Genomic DNA, 22,952 nt, shown 5'->3' with positions numbered 1-22,952 from the left:
ATGATTCATTGCTTGCAGTGGACTATTAAGGTTTTGGTGGTACATCAAGTTTTTATACTCTGCTATGGTACCAGGTGAAATCCTCTATTTTCTTACCTGGTCCTCTGCCAAACTCCTTGACTCTAAACAGCTATAATTGCAAGTGCATAAAAAAAATTGGCCAGCAGGCAACAAAGATGTAAAACCCTTCTAATGCCTGGCTAGATACCTTCAGCTATTTTTTTAAAATCATACATTTGATTTTTGAGAGTTGTCTGGTTGATCCATACCACAGAGCCAAACAAATAAATTTCACTGCATTAATTATGAACGAAATAGTCACCTATTTCTCACTATTTAATTTCTGCTACTGTTATGTGGACCACAGAGAGGTGCGCCAAGGTGAATGCTGTCATTTGTCCCAAATACTGATAACTGAGATAGCCTTGTCCAATTGGACACCTTCCAGTTGAATTTTAAATACATCTTCCAAGATTCCTCAACCACGTTAAGCAGCTGAGCAGTTTTGGAAGAAGCAGATCCAACAGATTAGGGAGCAATAATTAGAACACAGTTGGTCTGAGATGTAATGTCTCTAAAATTGAAAGGACATTGGTTACACGAGTTTCATTCCTATCTATAAGACCATGATCAGAGAAAGGAAATGGGAAATTTCTCTTTGGCTCCAGGGTGCTCAAATGTCATCTATGGAAGTCAGTGACGTGCAGTGAGGTTTATGGCTGGTGAGGCTGGTGACGTCATCAGGAAGGCGGGGAATGGGACCACGTGTGCAGGAGGCTAAGGCAGCCTTAGCCTCCTGCACACGTGGTCCCATTCCCCGCCTTCCTGAGTCAACATGAAGGGGAGCGCGGAGCGCGAGCCAGCAGAGCGCGCTCTGTGGTCCCCTTCATGTTGACTCAGGAAGGCAGGGAATCGGACCATGTGTGCCTTTTCCCTTTTGCCTTTTTCTTTTCTTTTCATGATGAGAGCGGTGAGGCTCTGCCTCCACTGACCGCACATCCCTGATGGAGGTATTCTAGACTTTCTCTTGTACTGTTCAATATTTGGAGTGCAGTGTCCAGATAATGGATTTGATAATCTATCTTTCCTTTTTCATTTTCTCCAAAATCTGTGGATAATGCTTAGTAGGTAATGATGGACTAAGTAAGGTGAAACTAATTAAGTGAAACTGGGTCTACTTAAGACAGAGATAGTGTGGACAGATGTTTTCCATGGCCAGTAATTTTGAAGGTTGCTTGTCATGAATGAGGTAGCATTCCCTCCAATGGTGTGTATCTTAAGGATTTTACTCAGTTCCAAATTTTATAACATTTTGACACATTCTATAAACATATTCTGCTCACAATGCCTATTTCTGGAAATATTCATTTCTTTAGGAAAATATTTTTGAGGGAGATGGGCAGTTTGGAAATATGAAATATAAATTAATAAAAGCTTGTTGATTTTAAATTTGAAATGATTAAAAGATGGCCAGATATTATTTACTTCTATAATTTTAGTTTAAAATAGCGCAATACTTTTCAACAGTCTCATCTAGCTCCACTTACCATGTGATTCCTATTGCTGCCTGGTGGCACAGTGCTTAGAGTGCGGTTTAGTAGGCTAACTCTTCCCACTGCCAAGATTTTGATCCTGGCCAGCTCAAGGGTGACTCAGTCTTCCGTCCTTCTGAGGTCAGCAAAATGAGGACCCAGATTATCTGGGGCAATATGCTGACATTTGTAAACCGCTCACAGTGCTGTAATGCACTATGGAGCAGCATATAAACCTAAGTACTAGTGCTATTGTAATGAAACTGGGATGGGAATGAGAAGAGATGGACACTTAGGCCATATATTTGAACAAGGAGACGAACATTTGTCCACAAAAACTAACTAGTGGGAAGAACTGACACACATTACACAATAGTGACAGATTCTTTTGTGGCTCCAGATAACTCTCTACGATGCACATTAACAGATTGTTGTAATGATTAATACACATGACAGTTCCATGCACTGATTTTAAATTTCTACATACCTGGAGGCTGTGGCAAGTAGGCCCCAATTAATTTTGATCTCTTCTTTTCATAGCCCTTCTGTGTGATGTCACCTGCCAAAGAAAGCAAAGAAAATCAAGACACGCTTTAATGGAGAAAGAACTCATCCGCTCAAGTCAAGAAGGTAAATGCTTTTCTCTGCACCACTGTTTGTTTTGATGATCATAATGAATACATGATTGAAAATATATTATTTCCATTTTGCCTGGAAAAGATCATTTAAGTTGGAGCCATTTTTGGCAACTAAACTCCCAGTGTAGTTTTCTACCAATTGGTTCAGAGGGCTGCATTGTCATTGCAATATTCTGTCTTATAAAAATACAAGCAGCTTTCATTATGTTAATCAACAATGGATTATATAGGATATTTGAGCCGGTAATGGCTGGCAAAGGACATTGCCAATTAGCATTTTCCAGCACTATTAATGGGATTCTTTAATCAAGCATGAAGGATGCACAAAAGATTTGGAACTGTTGGTACACCATTCAAATAATAGTATTGTATAAACATTTGGCTAAGCTTTTAAGAGCTACTTGAAGACAAAAATGCAAAGCATCAATTGCATCGAACTTCTCTAGACCAGGCTATAAAAAGATACTATTTCTATCCCTTCAGCCATAAGGCTGAGATGATTTTTTTGACAGACCAAATACTATGTCCTGGGATGCACCAAAAGCAAAGAATAAAGACAGGGGCATTAATTGACTGATTTGCTAGTGAATCACAAAGCTTTATATGGTTTTATTCCAGCACTCTGGCAGGCTTTGATCACTAGCAGCTCCTCCTGGCATTCTCCAAATGCTGATCTTGGGCTGTCTGAAAATTTGGGAAGCTCCAGTCCCAGAGCATCAAGAGGACAACAAATTTATTTATAAAATGGTGGGGCAATAAGGTAAATCATTCATTCTGAAAGTGAATATAAGTGGTTCTCTCCAATTGTGGCTTCCAGTAATTTTCATTCAATGGCAAACTTATTTAAAACTTTGAAATCCCATTTTATTACTTTTCTTTCTTGATTATCTGTTGCTTCAACTGCTCTAAGCAGGATATTCAGCACATTCATAACAACAGTGACAACTGTCCTTACAGTTAATTTAATCCTTTATTTATGACTGATCCCTTAGTGACTATTTGAAGTATGATGGATTTCCCAAAAGCGACTTATGACCCAATTTCCAAGTTATAACAACTGTATGCACATGCACGCACGCACGCACACGCACACACAGAGACATGTGATCGCATTTTGGGCACTTTGCAAACAGTTCACATCCAGAGCTGTTTGCAGCATCCCACTGTTATGTATCTACAATTTTCAATGGTTTTTTTTTTTTTTTGCCAATTTCTGGTGTTTACTTCTGGTTTCCAGCAAAAACACCCAGTGGGTAAAAATGCAATCTCTTAATGACCAGCACAAAAAATATCATGAAATTGGTACCGATCATGTGGTCACCTGCTTAATAACTGCAAAAACAATTTAGGCCAGAATTACCATTGAAAGTTGAGGACTGCCAGTATCTTAATTCAGGAGTTAATGACCATTAACCCAACTGCATCAGAAAAACTCTAGGCATAAACAATCACAAAAGGCAGGGTAGATATTTATTTCAGTTCCCAAAAGCTTATTAGGGGGAGGGGGGAAACTTGACCTCCCTAAATTCCAAATTTCTTTGAGCTAATTTCAAGAAGGAGGAAGATGATGGCACACTGTTATGTAGACATAGGCTAGCACAGAAAAGGCCCACTATTATGGTTACTAACAGTTTCTCAATTTGCAAATAGCTACAGCTATGTGGGTATGAACATGAGAAAACAGGGCTTCACCTTTTTCATGTTCATATCTACATAGCTATAGCCATTTGCAAATTGTTACTAGTAAATTTAGATGAAGGTGAACCATATCTGTGACCGCCATTTTGATTTTTTTTAATCCATACGCTATGGATCTTCTTTCTAGACTTTGCACATGTACTTGAAAAGCTTCAAAGCATCTGCATAGAAGACCGAAGAAACTACTTGGATAAAACAGCGAAACTTTTTGAACCAACAAGAAAAAGAAGTCTAACTGCCATGACTCAACTTCCAGAAAATTCATCTGAATAGATTCCTCTGACATATAAAATAATAATAATTTATAAATAAGTACTCTGCACTAAAAGTTCTGTGACATTTTGAAGACAAACAAATTTACATAAATTAAGTCATATTCCGAAGCTCAGGATGTTTAGAAAAAAAATAGTGGGAGAAAATAGCTAATGCACTTTTTAAAAGTTTGTAAGGCTGGCATTTCTAGTGATTAGAGATGCAGACCTGTGGAAGAATCTAATCACAGAGATGAGAATACAGATGAGAATAAGTCTTTGACCACAACTGAACCTAAAATTTCTGTTGGTAAGCAAGATGGTTGTTAAGAGAGTTTTGCCCCATTTTATGATCTTTCTGGTCAAAGTTATTAAGTGAATCACTGCAGTTGTTAGTAGGTTAGTAACACAGATAAGTGAATTTAGCTTCTCCAGGACATTGCAACCATCACACATATATGCCAGTGGTCAAGCACCTGAATTTGACCCTGTGACCACAAGAATCCTGCAACAGTCTTATATGTGAAAAACAGTCATAAATCACTTTTTTCAGTGACGTACCTTCAAACATCACTAAATGAACTAAGTGGGGACTACCCATATTATCAATTTCTTGGCAACCGTATTTAAAAAAACTTCACACATGAGTAGCATACTATATTCTCAGAGATAATTGGGGGCTGCTTGCTTGTTGCAAAATACTCTATGCAAATTTTCTAGGCATAAATGTGTATAACAAACTGTTTATGTGATTTCATACTAATAATAATATATTTAATAGGTTGAAATGGGGAAAGTGAATAGCTTCAGTTCAGTTCCTAAGGAGATCTTCTCCAACCTCCATATGGAGGTAAATTTCAAGCTACCATAATTCCTGTTGGTTGGTAGTTATGAGTGCTGAAATTTTCTACGTCTGGAGAATGCTGGTGGGGAAGACTACCATAAAGTTGCAGCAGATAGTATGAAGGTTCTCTATCAGAATTTTATGGAGCTTGCACCATTTGAAGAAAAAAGAAAACCTTTCAGCCAAACGGACAAAATAATCAACTTTGTAGAATGTACAGTCTCCTATTAGATCATTCTAACTCGTTCCCCACCCCCCACCCCCAAAAAAGCACTTATTTTGGCAGAAAGAAAGCAAAACTCTCCAGTAATAATTCAAAAATAAAAATGTTGTCAAGAATAAGAAATCTGAGAGACACCACCCTGGAACTGCCCTAGAGTTGTTGAATAACTCCACATAAGGATTTAACTAAACACTAACATCTTCAGATGGAAACCAAAAACTGGTTTTAATCAAGATTCAAGCATATGCAGATCATGAAATCAAAATATGGATGTGGGGAGGGACCTTATATCCCAAAGTCTGAGGATTTCAGACAAAAGTCATTTTCCATCCCCCCCAATCTATTTTTATCCTCCAAATAGTCAAGTTGCTATACAGCTTGTTTGCTGCCAATGACTCAAATTTACTGTCAGCATCTTGACAAGAGAGATTCAAATGAAACAACGTTCCTCATAAATGAGTGCTATGACTCACTGATTTCTCTCACTGATGATGCAGAGTCTCTCCGTCTGCCCTTCCAAAAATACACAAGGAGACAAGGGATTACAGCTTGAAGGAAGCAATCTGCAGAAACGCATTGAGAGGGAAAAAACACACCCAAATCGAAAGGGATGTATTTTGCAGCCTAGCCAACATTCAGGTCAACAACTAGACTGACTATACATCTTTAAGAGGCTTTTGGACTACTAAAACGACCATCTGAAAGCTATCCAGGAAATAACTTTTGACATCAAGAAGGTTTTCAAGAGCAATGGTTAGACGGTTGTTACTGTGGAATCCAACTAGGGTAATGAAATGTCTGCAAAAAACAATCAAACTTTGAGAGCCCAAAGTTCAACTCTGATCTACAAATATTTACTTCTTATATTTATTAATATTATAGCAATATTCAGAACATATATAAAATTAGATGTAAGGATGAACTATGAAGCATTCCACCCTTTAATCTGGAAGATGATTCATGATCAGTTCTTCTTCAATATAGTCCAAATATCACCCATTTTGGGCAAATAAATGGAGGGGGGAGAATCAGAATACTAGAATAACATCACTCTGAATGGTAAAAATATATAATAGGGACCACATTTTACTTTTATTTATTTATATCCCATCTTTATTATTTTTATAAATAATTCAGGGCAGTAAATATCTATAATGCTCCTCCCTCCTCCTATTTTCCCCATCCTATGAGGTACTGGTGAGTTGAGCTGAGTGAAGGTGACTGGCCCAAAGTCACCCAGCCATGTTCATGCCTATAGTGAGATTAGAATTTGCAATCTCCTTTTTATTGGCTCATAATCAACCAACCAACCAACCAAGGCAGGACTAGAACTCAATCTCCTGGCTTCCAACTTGGTGCCTTCAATACTAGGCCAAACTGGTTGTCACCTTCTTTGCAAAATAATTTACTATAGCTCAAAACTCTTTACATTTTTCTCTTATTTATCTAGGGGCTGTTTCTTTTCTTTGTGTGTGTGTGTGTGTGTGTGTGTGTGTGTGTGTGTGTGTGTCCCTTTTTCTTTCCTTTTTTTCCTTTCTAATAGATGAACGAAAGATTCTGAAATTTAGAATATACAATTCATGTCAAAATTTGCAAAAAGGTCAGTATTTTTAATTTTAATCCCCCTTTCTTTCCCATTAATAAAATGTACCAAAAAGGAGGAAACCAACTTTCACTGATCATATTTAAAACTATTCCAAATCATATATACACGCACACACACACTTATACACATACAAGTCTGATTCTTATATCTTTAGCAATAAATATCAAATAATGAATATCTAACTTTCTACCAACTTGCCTTATCATGTCTATTAAGAGGCAACACTAAAGAGAATTTTAGTCTTTACCTTGTTTCTTAATTTTGGCAACTTTATGATGTGTGGACTTCAACTCTCAAAGTTCCCACACACAGCATAGAGGATTCACTATTCTGGGGATTGTGGTTTGCACATCAGGTTGTCAGAGTTGAGAAATACTGCTTTAGTCATACATTTGCTTGGCTAGAAAGTTATATTGTTATATGTCACAAACTGAAAATATCCCGACCAATCTCCTGTTCAACATCAGGTTGGCCAATTTCCCCATTTTTCTCCTTGTCTCCATTGGGTCAGGACAACTTAACAAATGAATCTTATATAACAGCGATGGCGAACCTTTTTTGGCTCGCGTGCCATAAGTGGGGGAGCGTAGGGGGGTTGTGTGCGGGTGTGCCGCACCCATAATGTAATGCATGACCCCCAGTGCGCATGCGCGCACTACAGGCACTCCCCCTCCCATTTTTACATGCTTTTTTCGCCCTCCCCAGGCTCCAGAGGCTTTATAGAAGCCTGGGGATGGTGAAAACAGCCTCCCCCGCCCCTCCCGGATGCCCTCCGGAGGCGTCAGTGAAGCCACTTCCAGTTTGCTCGGAGGGTTGTTTTAAGCATTCCGAAGGCTTCAGGGACTGTCCAGAGGCTTCCCTGACGCCTCCGGAGGGCTTCCGGGGGGCGCGGGGGAGGCTGTTTTCGCCCTCCCCAGGCTCCTATAAAGCCTCTGGAGCCTGGGGAGGGCGAAAAATGGCTTTTAAAAAGGGTGAACTCGTCCATGCGCGCTGGCCAGCTGACGGCAGCACCTTGCGTGCCCTGACAAATGGCTCCGCGTGCCACCTGTGGCACGCGTGCCATAGGTTCACCATCACTGATATAGAAACTTCACTGAACTAACAGGTGGGGATGATTATCTATCCACTTATCTAGGTTCTCTAGTGAAAGATTCTAATATTTGGACAACCAGATGACAGACTAAAGTACCATGATCTTGGTTAAAAGGCAAATGAATTTCATCAAAGGTAAGTATTCTCTGCCATGTTCATTGTGTGGTCTATTAGTCCTTTGAGAATTTCCTTAAGAAAGAAACCTTTGTATCACGTGCTTTGTGATATAAACAGTTTAACAGGGAAGCTTTCCATTCTCAATGTTTATTTCTTTCATTTGAAGCTTAAACACACACTTTATGTAATGAAAGCAAATCAATTCCATTTTTGGAATTCTACACCCATATGGATCACTCCTAATGTCATCCTCCCCTTTGATTTCTTTATATGGCTGATGGGTTATCTTTGAAGTGCAGATTTTTTTTTTAAAGTCTATTTTTTCCTAGCTGTTGGAAAAATTATCTTTCATCTCTTCCCTGGATATTTACTCAGTTTGAATCAGCACTGTCCAGCTATATCAGCAATCAAAACTGAAAATAATTTTGATAATAATGCTACTGATGTTGATGATGGAGGAGGAGGAAGGGAAGGAGGAGGAGGAGAAGGAAGGAGGGAGGGAGGGGAGAAGGAAGGAAGGAAGGAAGGAAGGAAGGAAGGAAGGAAGGAAGGAAGGAAGGAAGGAAGGAAGGAAGGAGTTGTCTGGATAGTGGATGTGGCAGTGCCTGGAGACAGGATGAGAATAGAAGATAACAAAATACAAAGACTACAAAATAGAAATAGAATGACTGTGGCAAAGGCAAGCAAGGTTAGTACAAATAGTAATAGGCACCTTGGGTGCAATCCCAAAACAACTGGAGCACCATTTGAACACCATTGGCATTGACAAATTTGCCATCAGTCAATTGCAGAAATCGGCTTTACTTGGAAGCTTTTATCTTGCGACAATATCTGTTAATAACATCAAACATCCAGCTCTGCCTATCCCAGGTCCTTGGTAAGGGCTCGACAGGTAGACAAAAATGCCAAACCCACTCTGAACATCTGGCTGACTGTGGGATGATTAGTAGTAGTAGTAGTAGTAGTAGTAGTAGTAGTAATAGTAGTAGTAGTAGTAAGAATAAAATGCATATATTGTGTGTTCAGATGGGATTATGAGCAATTCAAATAGTAATCAATATGTACTGATGTCCTTGAGAGATATTTTTGACAATTCGGGATAGAACTGAGAATTAAGGAGGCACTGTAAAGTCGCAAGTAGATAGTTTGAGAAGGGCATTTAGGTACTAATTCAATTTCCTACTTCGTACATATCAAAATGAAACTGCTGGCTTCCAGGCCTCAGTTTAAATACAGACAACAAATGAGAGTCTATTTCTTACATGACATGATACACCAGGGGTGTCAAACTTGATTTCATTGAGGGACACATTGGGGTTGTGTTTGACGTTGGTGGGCAGGGGTGGGTGTGGCCAGGGTGGGCATGGATAGCTCAACATCACTCCTGTAGGGGGCACCTGTGGTAGCTCAAGCACTCTGCCAGTGAAAATGGGCTCCCAAGCTCCATTTTCGGCTGCCACAGCTTCCTGCAACCCTCTGTGAGTGAAAACGGAGCTCAGCATGGACAAGTTGGCATTTGTCCCTATTTAATTTTGTTCTCTTATTTTCATTTTATCCTTCTAACTTAGTGTGATTGGTTTAAATTTGATATCTGTCTTCTAGGGTATTAGCTATTCCCCTCCATTTTGTGCAGGTGGCAAAGTTTTCCTCCACTTCTTAAATCTAATTCAAGTGATTAATAAAAATAAGGAGGACAGGATGCAGGACTGAATCTTATGGCACTCCACTTGATAATTGGTTATTAAGAATCTACTAAAATTGCCATTACCAGAACTCTTTGAAAATATATCCATCTATTCAGCCACATAATTGTCACGTCATCCATCTCCCATTTCTCTATTCTGATAGTCAAAATGTCAAATAATACCCTGTCAAGCACTCTGCTTAAATCAAGGTATATTATGTCTATGTAATAATATCCCACATATGCTGAGAAAAGTATGTTGAAAGAATGGAAATAAAAAATAGGCCTTATAATTATTTGCCTGAAATTGTCTCAACCATGGTCTTAAAATCAAGCTTTCCCCTTAAGCTTTCTCAGCTCTGTATTTGCATATATAGGCGTGTTTCCAGACATGCATGCAGATATATTCATGTCTATTTTCATGTCATTGATTCAGTGTTGATTCGTGGCAACTGCCTGGGCAAGTCCCTGCAGTTTTCCTAACATGCTTTTTCATCAGGGGTTTGCAACTACCTGTTTCCCAGGGCTGAGAGACAGTGACTCTCAAACCCAGTTAGCTTTGTCTATGTAATAAGGCAGGACTGGAATTCACTGACTCCGAGTTTCTAGCTTGATGCTTTTAGCCAGTACACCAAACTGCTTATATCCATCCATCCATCCATCCATCCATCCATCCATCCATCCATCTCTCTCTCTCCTCAATATACTCTCACAGACATACCAAGTTATTGTGTTTTCTGGTATAACTTCTTAATTTTATTTTGTTCCTTAATTATAATTATGTTATTGTCCTTATTATGAAGATAATTTTAAAATGCTACTCAGACAATAACAGGAAGAGTTGCAAGATTTACTATTAATTTACTAGCACTCTGGAAAAATGGCATCAAGACTACTTATGTAGAATACTTAAATGTATGAAATTAGAATAACCGAAGTGTTATACTGTAAAAGGGCATTTCAACACATTATTTCTTGATAACTAATTAAAGGACCCAAATACAGGCTACCAATTTGATCAGAATCGTGCTGAAAGCTATATTCCTTCTATCACCTTTACTTAAGCATTACATCACAATAGCTAAGAATTTTTTTCTCAACCTCTCAAGCCCTCCTTATTGTCTAGGAGGAGTGATTAACACGATTGCGCAACTATAGTTGTACTGTTGTTCCTGCCTAGGAAGGTTAACACAATTTTAATGAACTCCAAATTGACTTTGTCTAGCCTAGACACTAAGCAAGAAAAAGTCTGGGAGGAAGATCACCTAAAAATTCCAGGGCCGGAGTTAACAAATAATTTAGAAGGTGACAATGGCAAGCTAATCCATATACAGTCTTCGACTCACAACCCCAATTGAGCCCAAAATTTCTGTGCTGAGCAAGAAAGTTAAGTGAATCTTGCCCCATTTCATGACCTTTCTTGCCACAGCTGTTAAGTAAATCAGTTCCTGACTTCTAACCTCTTCTATAGAAGAGTTTCCAAAAATCTACAGTGCCATTTAGAACCGGTTCCAGCTCTCTCCCCCCACCGTCCGCACATCATCAAGATGAAGAGCGAGAGAAGAAATTCTGGGAGTTGAAGTCTACAAGTCTTAAAGCTGTCAAGTTTGAACACCCCTGGGTTTTTTTTTCTAAAGGGTTAGGGGTGCAAGGGTCTTGTAACTTGACAGCTTTAAGACTTGCGTGCTTCAAAAGCCAGAGTTTCTGAGCCAACATTTTGGTTGCTAAGCAAGAGCTTTGTTAAGCAAGTTTCACCACATTTTACAAGTTGGCCATGCCCACTCAGTCACATGGCTGGCAAGCCACTCCCATCCAGTCGCATGGCTGGCAAGCCACTCCCACCTGGTCACATGGCCGACAAGCCACTCTTACAAAGCAGGCCACACCTACAGAAGAGGTTCTAAAAAAAATTGAAACCCATCATGTTACGTAGGTAGAGGGAGAGGGAGGGAGGGAGGGAGAGAGAAATACAGTAGATAGGTAGGGAGAGAGAGAGAGAGAGAGAGAGAGTAGGTAGGTAGGTAGACAAGGGGATCGAGAGAGAGAGAGAAATAGAATAGAGAGAGAGAAATACAGTAAGTAGGTAGGGAGAGAGAGAGAGTGTGTGTATGTAGGTAGAGGGATAAGAGAGAGAGAAATAGAGAGAGAGAGAAATAGAGTAGATAGGTAGGTGTTTCTGCTGGCACAGCACTTGATCAATGTAATTCTCATCAATCAGTTAAAGAGCTTTCCAAAAGAGAAAAAAGAAGTTTTTGCACTCTGCAAACCTCCCCAAAATGGCCCGTTTTTCACGAAAATGAGACCTTTTTTTTTTTAAAAAAAAGGCATGAATAGCCTTGAGGGGTGGGCTTGCAGAGTGCTCCTGGAAGGGGAGGACAAAAACGAGCAAAAAAGGGCCTGTTTTTCACGAGAACGGGCCCGTTTTTTGTCAAAATATTGCATGCATAGCTTTATGGAGGCTCTGTGGCGGGCCCAGCCCTGTGGAATGACCTCCCTCCGGATATTAGGAATACCTCTGACCTCCGCTCCTTTCGTATAAAGCTCAAGACCCACCTATTCCAAGTAGCTGGCCTGGCTCAACTTTGATCTAACTATATCGCTCCTGACGGGTTTTTATTTGGGTATTTTAATTGTATTCAATTATTTAGGGGTTTCTAAACATTGTATTTTATTGTTTTTATTCATCAGCCGACCTCCTCCTTGTACATGTCTTGGTATATGTTTTTGTAATATGTATGTCTTGTCTATATATTTATTTCATATGTTTTATTGTACGCCGCCCCGAGTCCTTTGGGAGAGGGTGCAGCTAAGAAATAAATATTTATTATTATTATTATTATTATTATTATAGAATGCTGCTGGGGGCTGGGGGCAAAAACCGGCCCGTTTTTCACTCATTTCCAGGAGCTCTCTGAAAGCCTCCATAAGGGTATGCATGGCCATTTTGGTGAGGGGGCAGGGCTTCGGAGGGCAAGAATTGCTGTATTCGGTGTATAAGACGCACCCAGATTTTCAGCCTCTTTTTTGAGGGAAAAAGGTACATCTTATACTCCGAAAAATACGGTACTTTTTTCAATGCTGTTGTAACTTCAAATGGTCAGTAAACAAATGGTTGAAAGTAGATGACTACCTGTAGATAAGAAGAAAACTTTGGAAGAATCTACGAGATTCAGATGTTGAGATCAGTTTGAAGTAGATTTTACTACCAGTGGTCAACAGTAAAGTAAGTCAAGGAATACACCACAAACTAGAACTTTGTAAAGTAGCCCTGAAGGCCTTGGAAAAAAACATTCATATACCAGGATGTGCCTACAATATCAAAACAGTGCAGGCAATTGTTTTCCCTGTGGCACCCTATAGATTTCAAAAAAGCAGAGTAAGAAGAATATTGATGCTTTTTAACTTTGCTCTTGGAAAGGCTCCTGGGAATACCAAGAAAAAGAGCAAATGAATCACCTAAGAAATCAACCCCAGAGATCTCACTTGAGACACAAATGACCAAGTTCAAATTATTCTACTTGGGAGAAAATTATTTTTTATCTAGGTGGTTGCTAAGAGTCAACACTGACTTGGTGACATAAAATCAATCAATCTTAAGGCAAAATCAACATCAAATGAAGATATGCCTCTTTGTAAGAAACAGAAACCTAGAGATGTGAAGTTTGTTAAAACTGGGGGGAAATTGGAGAAAACTAGGGGTCTCAACCTTTTTTTTCTTTCCTCCTCTCCAATAAAATAATGGATAATAAAATATTTCCTAACATATTTTTAAGTAATACATAATAGGGTTTTTAAAAATGCTTGTAGGTTGCAACCTACTGCTTAATTAGCAACTATTTTGAAGGCTGTTGTTCCATTTTTTAAAAACAAATATTTCTAAAACAAATTCTTTTGCAATGCTTCAGCAGATCTGCTACCCAAACCACATCAGGCTGCATTCAGCAGACACTCATGGCTCACTACAAGGCTGAAAGTTCACATCACCAACACTTGTCGCCCATGAAGCAATCCAACAGAAAGGAAAACAAATTATCTTGCAATAAAATTACATAAAGAGAACACGCGTAGGGCAATTTGTCAGTATTGTGTATTTTAATCCCAATGCTCTCGTTTTCATTATGGTTTCTCAGACGGGAATAGGGACCTTGACAACTATTTATGTGCTCACATCTGTGGTTTATCATGCTCGACTGCCACTTAGGTCAAATATTAAAATGAGAGCCTCATCAGACTCCAAGGTACTTTCTCAAGTACAGCTTTTCTCCATGATATCAATGCATAAACCTGACTCGATGCTTTTAAATTGACCGTTGGCTTACCTGAATGGTCGTACTCTCAGTGCTGTGGGAGTGTCCAAACATGGGTTAACTTCAGCTTGCTGCCCAAGTACTAAGTTCAAAGTTTGTATAGCCAGACCTCTTGCTCCCCTCGGAGGCTCAGTTTAAAAAACGAAGAATAAGTCCCAAAAGAAAGATACATATGAATGATCTATGTCCTCAAAGTTGGTAACACACGCACCTGCGGGCGACCCCAAGGCAGGCTTGGACAACCATTCACGTAAGCCAATGGTCATTCTCCTAGGTGCTGCTTGGAGTGTCCAAGCATGGGACATACCCAAGCTATGTAGTCCCAGGGTGGGAAGAAGTACCCGGGCCCGCGGGAGTCTTCTCCCGAAGGAAGCCTCCGCAGATGCAAAGGCATCTAGTCTGTAGTTACTCACGAAAGGAGATGGTGACGACCATGTCGCAGCCCTGCATATCTCCTCGATGGGCACTTGTGTGGCCCACGCGGCTGAGGTCGCGGCACTCCTCGTGGAGTGTGCTATAATTTGTGGAGGAACCGGTCTAGCCTGTTGCTCATAAGCTAGCTTAATACAGACCCGTATCCAGTGTCCTATGATAGAAAAGGAGACTTTCCTGTCCATAGAAATGGGCTGAAAAGACAAAAATAATGATTCCGACCTGCGAAAGGAAGCAGTTCTTTTCTTGTATATGTGCACAGCACAGCGAGCCACATGTGCTCCTTAGGATGTTTGGGTTGTGCACAAAAATTAGGAAGAATCACCTCTTGTGTCCTGTGGAAGACGCTGTTGACTTTCGGCTCAAATGCTGGGTCCAGTCTGAGAACGACCCTGTCTGGATGCACAATGCAGAGGTCCTCTCTGACGGAAAGAGCGACTAGCTCGGAGATCCTGCGTGCCGAGGTGACAGCTATAAGAAAAGCCGTCTTAAGAGACAAGTGATGCAAACTGATGGATTGAAGCGATTCGAATGGAGCTGTGGTCAGAGTCTGTAGGACGACGGACAAATCCCAGGTCGGGTATCGGTAAATTGTAGGGGGCTGAAGTTGGCAGCTACCTTGAGGAAGCTACAAACTTGAGGATGTTACTAAGAGGCAGATGTGAGTCCGTGGAAAGAATGGTGTCCAAGGCTGCCAATCTGCCGATAGAGTGTGTTGGCCTTTGTCCAATCCCTCCTGGAGAAAATCCAGGAGTTGTGGAATAGTTGCGGAAGTGGCGATAACGTGATGAGACTGGCACCATGTTAAGAAGGCAGACCAAGTCCCCTCATAAATTCTGACTGTGGAGGGCCGCCTGGATGGTACGGATGACCTTGTCCGAAAATCTGCTTAGCCTCAGGAGGTCCCACTCAAGTGCCAAATGGCTAGTTGCAGCCACTGGAGGTCCAGTGAGGGAGATCTGCTCATGAAGTATGAGCCAGTGCTTGGTCACAGACAGCCTGACGAGGTTGGCGAACCAGGACCTCCTCGGCCAGTATGGTGCTACGAGCAATACTTCTGCTCCCTCCGACAGAGTTTTCCTGACCACCAGTGGTATCAAGGGGAGAGGCAATAAAGCATACAAGAGACCAGGAGGCCAGCAATATCGGAGGGTGTCTGTCCCTTCTGTGTCGGGCCACTGAAACCTGGCAAAGAACCTGGGGAGATGCGTGTTGGCCGGGGTGGTGAACAGATCGACCCTCGGAAGGCCTAAGCTCTGCGACAGCTAATGGAACAGCGATGGAGCCGCCATTCCGAGTTGTTGATGGTAGTCCTGCTCAGCCAGTCCGTGGCCACATTGTCCTCCCTCGAGATGTGGTCCACCCACAGCGATGTCAGGTGACGTTCCACCCATCAGCCCAGTGCTACTGCTTCTACCATCAGGGCCTTGGCTTGCGTCCATTGTTATGATGAGGTGCTCCGGTTCCTTGAAGAAGGATCCCCGTAGTAGGGCCTCCGACTGCCACCACCTGAGGGACCGAACCACATTTGGGGGGAGACGAACCACTCTCCTGGGTTGCTAGCCTTGCATCTCAGGATCGGTAGGAGAACCATTGGAGTTCTCGCGCATGCAGATGCACCTAAGGAACCACTGTGATGCATGAGATTAGTTTTCCCAGCAACTGGGAGAGAGAGACAATGGACACTGACCCGGTTGCTCAGATGCGTCTCACCAGAGATTATGCTTTCCACCTGCTCCTGTGTGAGAAAGACTTTGCAACTCCTGGGGCAATGGACAAAGGTCCATGGAGGAATCAAGAGGAATTCCAGGGTCAAGCCGTGACGGACCATATTCAGAATCCAAGTGTCCGTCATTATCTCCTCCCATTGAGCGGCGTAGAGTTGGAGACAACTGCTTATGGGAGGGGACCGGTGACGATCACTTCGACTTCTGAAAGACACGGTTGGAATACCCCCCTTGGAAGGGCCTGTGATTACCCTGCTTCCTATTGTCTTGGGCACGATCCTGAGATTGGGAGTATGTCTGATTAAATCCCCCAGAGGAGGCTGGGGGGGTCTGCATTCTAAAAGGGCTGCCTAACAAAGGAATGACCCTTGCCGTCTGGCTTTTTGGTGACCATTGGTAGGATTTTATTTTTATTCTTGGATTCAATTAAGACAGAATCCAAGGCCTCCCCGAAAAGCTTCCCCCCGTTAAAGGGAGCGGAAATGAGCTTCCACTTTGCTTTCATGTCCGCCTGCCAGTGGCGGAGCCACAGCAGATAGCGTGAGGTCACATTAGAAGCAAGGGCTCTGGAGGAAAATTTTGTGGCATTAAGAGAGGCATCGGCAGAATAATCGACGGCCGCTATGATTTTATTCACATCTTGGCAAGCTCTGGTGTCCCACGCCGGTAGGCTGGACAGAAGTTTGCGGAGCCAAAACAGCACTGCCCTGCTAAAGTAAGAAGAAGAAGGTGCTCTCATGGCCCATGCAGTGGCTAAGTGAGTCTTATGAGCAGCCTTCTCTGCCCTCTTGTCTTCAGCTTTGAGGCCTTCCAGCAGGTTGGCTGGAAGCACTGAATTGGGCGTTAGTGCCATAATGGGATCATCTACCTGAGGAAACTTCAAGAGATCCTCAAGACTACTCTCCATGGTATACAGCTTCTATCTAGCCCACTGGGACTAGCCATGGAACCCGGTTGGGTCCATTGGCGCTGGATAACATCCAGGAACAGCTGGGGGGCTGGCACAAGATCCTGAGGGGGAGTGGTCTCCTTGAAGAGCCCCGCATCTGGATCCTAGGGCCCAATAGTATCCTTATTGTCCTGATCAGATGAAGGCTTGTCTGCCTGAGTTGGGAGACCCATTTGGGTGGTGGAGGCTCTGTCCTTGGCAAAGATTGCCCTAAACATCAAGGGCTTGAATAAGCCTGAGAAGGCGGACGTATCAGGGAGAGGATTTTCATCCTCTGAAAGATCAGGAGCATCTTGCTCACCCTCCTCTGCTTCAGACAACCCACTGCCCCCCGAAGGCGCCAGGGAGGTGGCTCTAGACAGTGGATTTTTAGCTGCGTGAGCCTCGATCGGATTGTTGGTTTGAAGGGGCAATGTGATGCCTAACTGTTGGATGCCATCAGCAATCCCTCAGGAAATCACACGTGCAACTACCTCCTGCATTTCCCTGGACAGCTGAGGCCCCTAATCCTCAGGTGGGCTTGGTCCAGCCTCAGAGGGAGGCAAAGGTTCCTCCTCAATAATGGAGCAGGCCTCATTCAAGGACTCCTCAGCTAGAGATGGACAGGGGGACCCAAGAGATGCCCTAGAGCAGTGGTGGGCAACCCGCGGCTCGGGAGCCACATGCGGCTCTTTACACCCTTTAATGCGGCTCTTCTGTGTGCCGGGTGCCCGCTCCCCTCCCTCCTCTCGGGCTTCGGAGGGAAGCTTCTGCAAAAGCCCGGGCGAGTGACAACCAATTTTGGTCCTATGACTGCAGAATGCTGCAAAATACCATAAATGCAGGCCAGTTGTTGAGTGTTTCAAATGTGATTGGAACACTCAACAAGGTGACCACAGTGTGTGTGTGTGTGTGTGTGTGTGTGTGTGTGAGTGAGAAAGACAGACAGAGAGAGGAACAGAGAGAGGGAGTGAGGGAGGGAATCAGAGAGAGACTGACAGACAGACAGACACACACACACAGAGAGACAGAGAGGGGGAGGGAGGGAGAGAAAGATAGACAGACAGAGAGACACACACAGAGTGAGTGATTAAGTGAATGAGTGAGAGACAGACACACCCACATACACAGAGTGACAGAGAGAGAGGAAGGGAGGGGAGAGAGACAGAGGGAGAGACAGAGACAGACACACACACACACAGAGTGAGTGAGAGACAGACAGACACACACACACACACAGAGTGACAGAGATGGGGGAGGGAGGGAGAGAGAGACAAAGAGCCAGAGAGAGAGAGAGAAAGAAAAAGAAAAAAAGAAAGAAAGTGGGAGAGAGAGATGAAATTAAAAACAGCAACATACAAACCTGACTTACTCAAACTATCCAAGGAAATGCAAGGCCAATGTTCACATTAGTGGTTGTGACTTTGTCAGTCAATGTCAGGATGTAATTTTCTCTACATTGTAAGGCAAATTTTACGGAATTTAACGTTATCGATAAATAATATCGTTCTAAAGTTTTTGTTTTATTAGTTGTGTTATTTGTATCCTCCCGACCTATGTGGATACTTGCATGCAGAATATTCTCAATAAAAACTTATTGAAACTAAAAACAGTGTACCATCCTATGTATTTTCGGTTTTAAAAATGTGGCTCTCAAAGTAAATTTCAATCGTGGTTTTGGCGAGATTTGGCTCAGTTGAAAAAAAAGGTTGCCCACCACTGCCCTAGAGGGATTAGGCGAAAAACCAAAGTCCTCTTCCCCTGCCAGGGATGGGGACCTATCTCTCTGGGGAGTGGGAAGGGAAGCCCCGCGAACTCTTCCCTGGGTGGAGAGGGATCCCCTGCTTGCCTTTACATTGATTGGGCCTTTTGAAATTGTTTTTCAAGGACCCTTTGGCACCTCTCAGCCATCTTCTCTGCAGCTTTGGAAGGCTTCCTGGGCTTGGGCTGTTTCCCCTTGGAGGAGCACACAGCCCCCTGACCCTGCCTGGGAATTAGCTTCAGCCTCCTTGGTGCTGGCCATGATGTCAGGCAGAGAGGCAGAACTGGCTTGTAGAGCTGGCAAAAGAAAAGAGGCTTTAGGGCCGAAGATGGCATGGTCGCATTGAGCAGGAGACCTTTAGACGATGTCAATGTCCCAGTTAAGAAGCAAAATGGCGCTGGTCAGAATTGTCCAAGGTGCTCGCAGATCTGCGCTATGTCTAGCATACCAGGGAATGGCCAAGCAACAACCAAAGTCCCTGTGGCCGCTTTGATGGAAGTCCTGGGGAGGAGGAGGCATGTCTGGAGACCTGGAATGAGGCCAAGTAGTTAAAACCCCTCCCAGCAGCGATCTGGTGAATAAAACAGGCTGCAGTGGTTTGAAATGGCTCCGGAATAAAGTTTGCCTATTTTTTCTTTTTCAAAATGGCCACTGCGCGCCTGGAGCGGCACCGGGGAAATTGTTGGCTATTCTGAAGGCTCAGGTAGCCTCCAGCTACCTACAAGTCCTCTGGCAGCTATTTGGGGGATCCTAACTGTCTACCTGTCCCAGGGGCTCACCAGCAGCCGCTAGCAAGCCTCCCACGGTGTTGCTGTGATTGCGCCAGCGCGAAATCCAACCACACTTCAGGCAGCTTGTTTCGCGCGTCAGAAGGTAATGAGACAATCCACTCTCTTGACAGATTGAACGAAACAATAAAGGAATCTAACCTAACTAAACACAAAAATAATAAAGGCTACACTACACTGACTTGGAGAGTCCAACCTGCTGCTCAAGGACTGGAACTCCTCAAAATGCGTCCTTTTAGGACGACTGAGTTTTTAAAATTGAGCCTCTGAGGGGAGCAAGAGGCGCGGCTATACAAACTTTGAACTCAATCCTTGGGCAGCAAGCTGAAGTTAACCCATGCTTGGACACTCCAAGCAGCGCCTAGGAGAACAACCTGGTAGTAGAACTTCCCTGCATATTCATAAATAAACAATACATTTATTTTTACTAAGTTCATAATATAAAATGAAAATGAAAATAAAGGTAGGGAAATGGGAAAGGGAAAGGGGAAGAAAAGAAAAGGGAAGGAGAAAAATAGGAAAAAGGAGAAGGGGGGAAGCATTGACTTCTAATTTTTTTCAGCACAGTAAAATACATATTAAAATTACAGCTTCAATTTTTTACTGTTACATATATACTCAGTAAATACTAGTCATTTCTATAACAACAACTTAATCTGATCAGCAAATCTCAGGATTTCATTTCCCCCCCGCTTCAAGTTCAAAGTCTAGAGGTGGTTTTCAGGTAGAAACAAACTAGATATATTCTTTATTACGATTAAAACTGTTAATTTTGCCATGTCTCTAACTACATAGGTTTTCCCATCCTTTTACATTTAAGAGCTATGGTGGCACAGTGGTTTGATCCTCACTAGCTCAAGGTTGACTCAGCCTTCCAAAATTGGTAAAATGGGGACCAATTTTATTGTTGGGGGCAATATACTCACTCTGTAAACCGCTTAGAGAAAGCTGTGAAGCGATATATAAATCTAAGTGCTATTGCTATGAGAAAAAATATTTTTGTTTCTTTTTGTTTTCCTTTTTTTTTTTTTGTTCCCCAAGCTCCATGAAAAAAACTTAGTATATTTTACTAGGAAGCTAGAGCGTAAATCACTTTGCTTGTAATAACAGGCAATTACATGGTACAAGACATTGTCAGCTTTTGTCAAGAGAGACAAGAAGAGCCTACATATTAAATGGTGCTAACTGTAGAAAACACAGTCATCTAAGAGAATAATTTAGTATTTGGAGTGCTTGGATATTTACAAGATGTGAGTCCAGAGAATTCAAATAATCTGAACTGCACTGCAACTCTTAACACCTCAATTTGAAAACAAGGAAGATTTGATAATAGGTTTTCATTTAGGCTACTGATTATATTTTGTTCTGTATATGAATAATTTAGGCTTCTGGAGAATAATGCAATGGCCCAAACACATAATCATATGATAAGGCAAATATGGAATACTATTTTCTGCCAAACCAAACATCATTTGCTCTAGAGTTATAGAACATAATGTTTCTCTGAGAGGTTTTTCTCTGAAAACTAGCGTTTCTATCTTAGCTCCCTATTCTTCCATTGATTTCCAATTGATTTTTTTTTAATTTGCTCCTCCAACCATGAAAAGATTTTTCATCATGAGTGTTCATGGACCAACAAAGGTGACATGAAATTGTCTGAAATTTTTAGAAGATGAAAGCAGTCACAACAAGGACCAAAGCAACCTAACACCTTCTCTGCATTTTCCAATTTTCTGTGCCTCTGCTTCCCCATCCAATTCACAGTTTTGGAAAAGGGTGAAGAGTTAGACATCCCACTTTCCTAAAACACATTTTCATGCAGTACAATCAGTCCTGACAGGTTGTTTTGTTCAAGGCAGACAAGCAGAGTTGCTGAACTTTCTCAATTTCCTTTCCTGTTCCTTCTGAAGAACAAGTTCTTCCTTTTTCCCATGGTTTTGTATCAAAGATTCATAATCCTAAGCAATCTCCCTTCTCCCTAGGAGATCGAGAATACAAGTACCGGTAGTCCTTGACTTACAACCACAAATGGAACCACCATTTCTATTGCTGAGCAAGGTGATTGTTAAGTGAGTTGTGTCTGGTTTTACTATTTTTTTGCCATTGTTGTTAAGCAAATCACTGCAGTAGTTAAGTGAATCACAAGGTCATTAAGCAAATATGGCTTCAACCCAATTGACTTTACTTGTTGGAAACTAGTTGGGAAGGTTGCAAATGGCGAATACATACTCGGGGATATTCCAGCCGGAGGTGGTATTCAGCCGGTTCGGACCGGTTCACCCAACCCGGTAGTGGAAATCGTGGGTGCCTCCGCCCACCCTCCCTGGCTCTAAGCTGTTCTATTTAGGCACGTTTTCAAGCCAAAGCACATGCGCAGAAGGGCGAGCAAGGTGCGCTCATATTTACGAACGGTAGGGAAAGTAAGTGAATGTCACCCCTGATTACAACCATTGTAAATACATGTTGGTTGCCAAGCAGCTGAATTTTTGAAGATGTGAGTGTGGTGATGCTGTGATGATTGTAAGTGTGAGAAGACCTGCAATGAGCAACTTTTTTCAGCGCTGTTCTATCAGCAACCGGTCTCTAAACAAAGGGCTGTAAATCAAGGACTACCTGTGTGTTGATTTGTTAACCATAATGCAGGGGGAAACAAGCTCTTTCAGAGCTGTTTCTGAATGATTTCATGTCACTGTGGGAGCACTATGATAGTCACAAGCATAAGGACTACTCAGACACTTTTTCAGTACCATCATTCATATAGATGAATGCTAGTAAGTTGAAAGACTACCTGTAATGATTTGCTTTCTGAAATAACCTGGCAGAATTTCTTAGCTACTATCATAGGTGCTGAGGGTATCTTAACATGGATTTTAATTTTTTAATTAGGTCTACCCTTTGCTATTGGAATTCTAGCTATCTTTTAAAGAATGTCATCAGCAAGGAATTGGAGAAGTCAAATCTGGGATTACAACCTTGGATTTAAAGCCAAAGGGGCTTTAAAAAATTATCAGAAACTCATGGTGTAGGTCATCTTTCTTCAACCTAAGTGCCTTCAGATCTGAAGATCTGTTCCACCTCAGCCACCACTCTTCCTCCAGTGCATTATTAGTGAAACCGCAGCATTATTTTACATTCCCTCCCATTCTAAGATACCCCAGCCCACACAGAGTGTTTCTCATTGTTCTGAAAGAACAATGTGCTGCACCATCTCCCAGTCACTCCCACAGGAAGTGGGGCATAATCAAAGAAATGAATGACAATTCAGTATTGTTCTGCTCATTCTAGTTATTTGTATCCCATGTAGCTGTAACTGAGACCCTTGG

At 42.1% G+C, this 22,952-nt stretch overlaps 1 protein-coding gene across 6 annotated transcripts in view; it reads right to left on the bottom strand.

The window, feature by feature from the left end:
- Positions 1-22,952, bottom strand: part of DIP2C (disco interacting protein 2 homolog C) — a 366,720-nt gene that overhangs the window by 166,343 nt on the left and 177,425 nt on the right. For all 6 annotated transcript variants that reach the window (XM_081932268.1, XM_081932270.1, XM_081932269.1 and 3 more), the window contains exon 2: positions 2,020-2,091. In XM_081932268.1, the coding sequence (XP_081788394.1) occupies positions 2,020-2,091 (72 nt within the window). The remainder of the gene's footprint in view (positions 1-2,019; positions 2,092-22,952) is intronic.

The sequence above is a fragment of the Natrix helvetica genome (genome assembly GCF_964273705.1).
Source record: "Natrix helvetica genome assembly, chromosome: Z".
NCBI lineage: Eukaryota > Metazoa > Chordata > Lepidosauria > Squamata > Natricidae > Natrix > Natrix helvetica.
The sequence above is the reverse complement of the archived record's forward strand: the minus strand, read 5'-3'. Positions and strand labels throughout refer to the sequence as shown.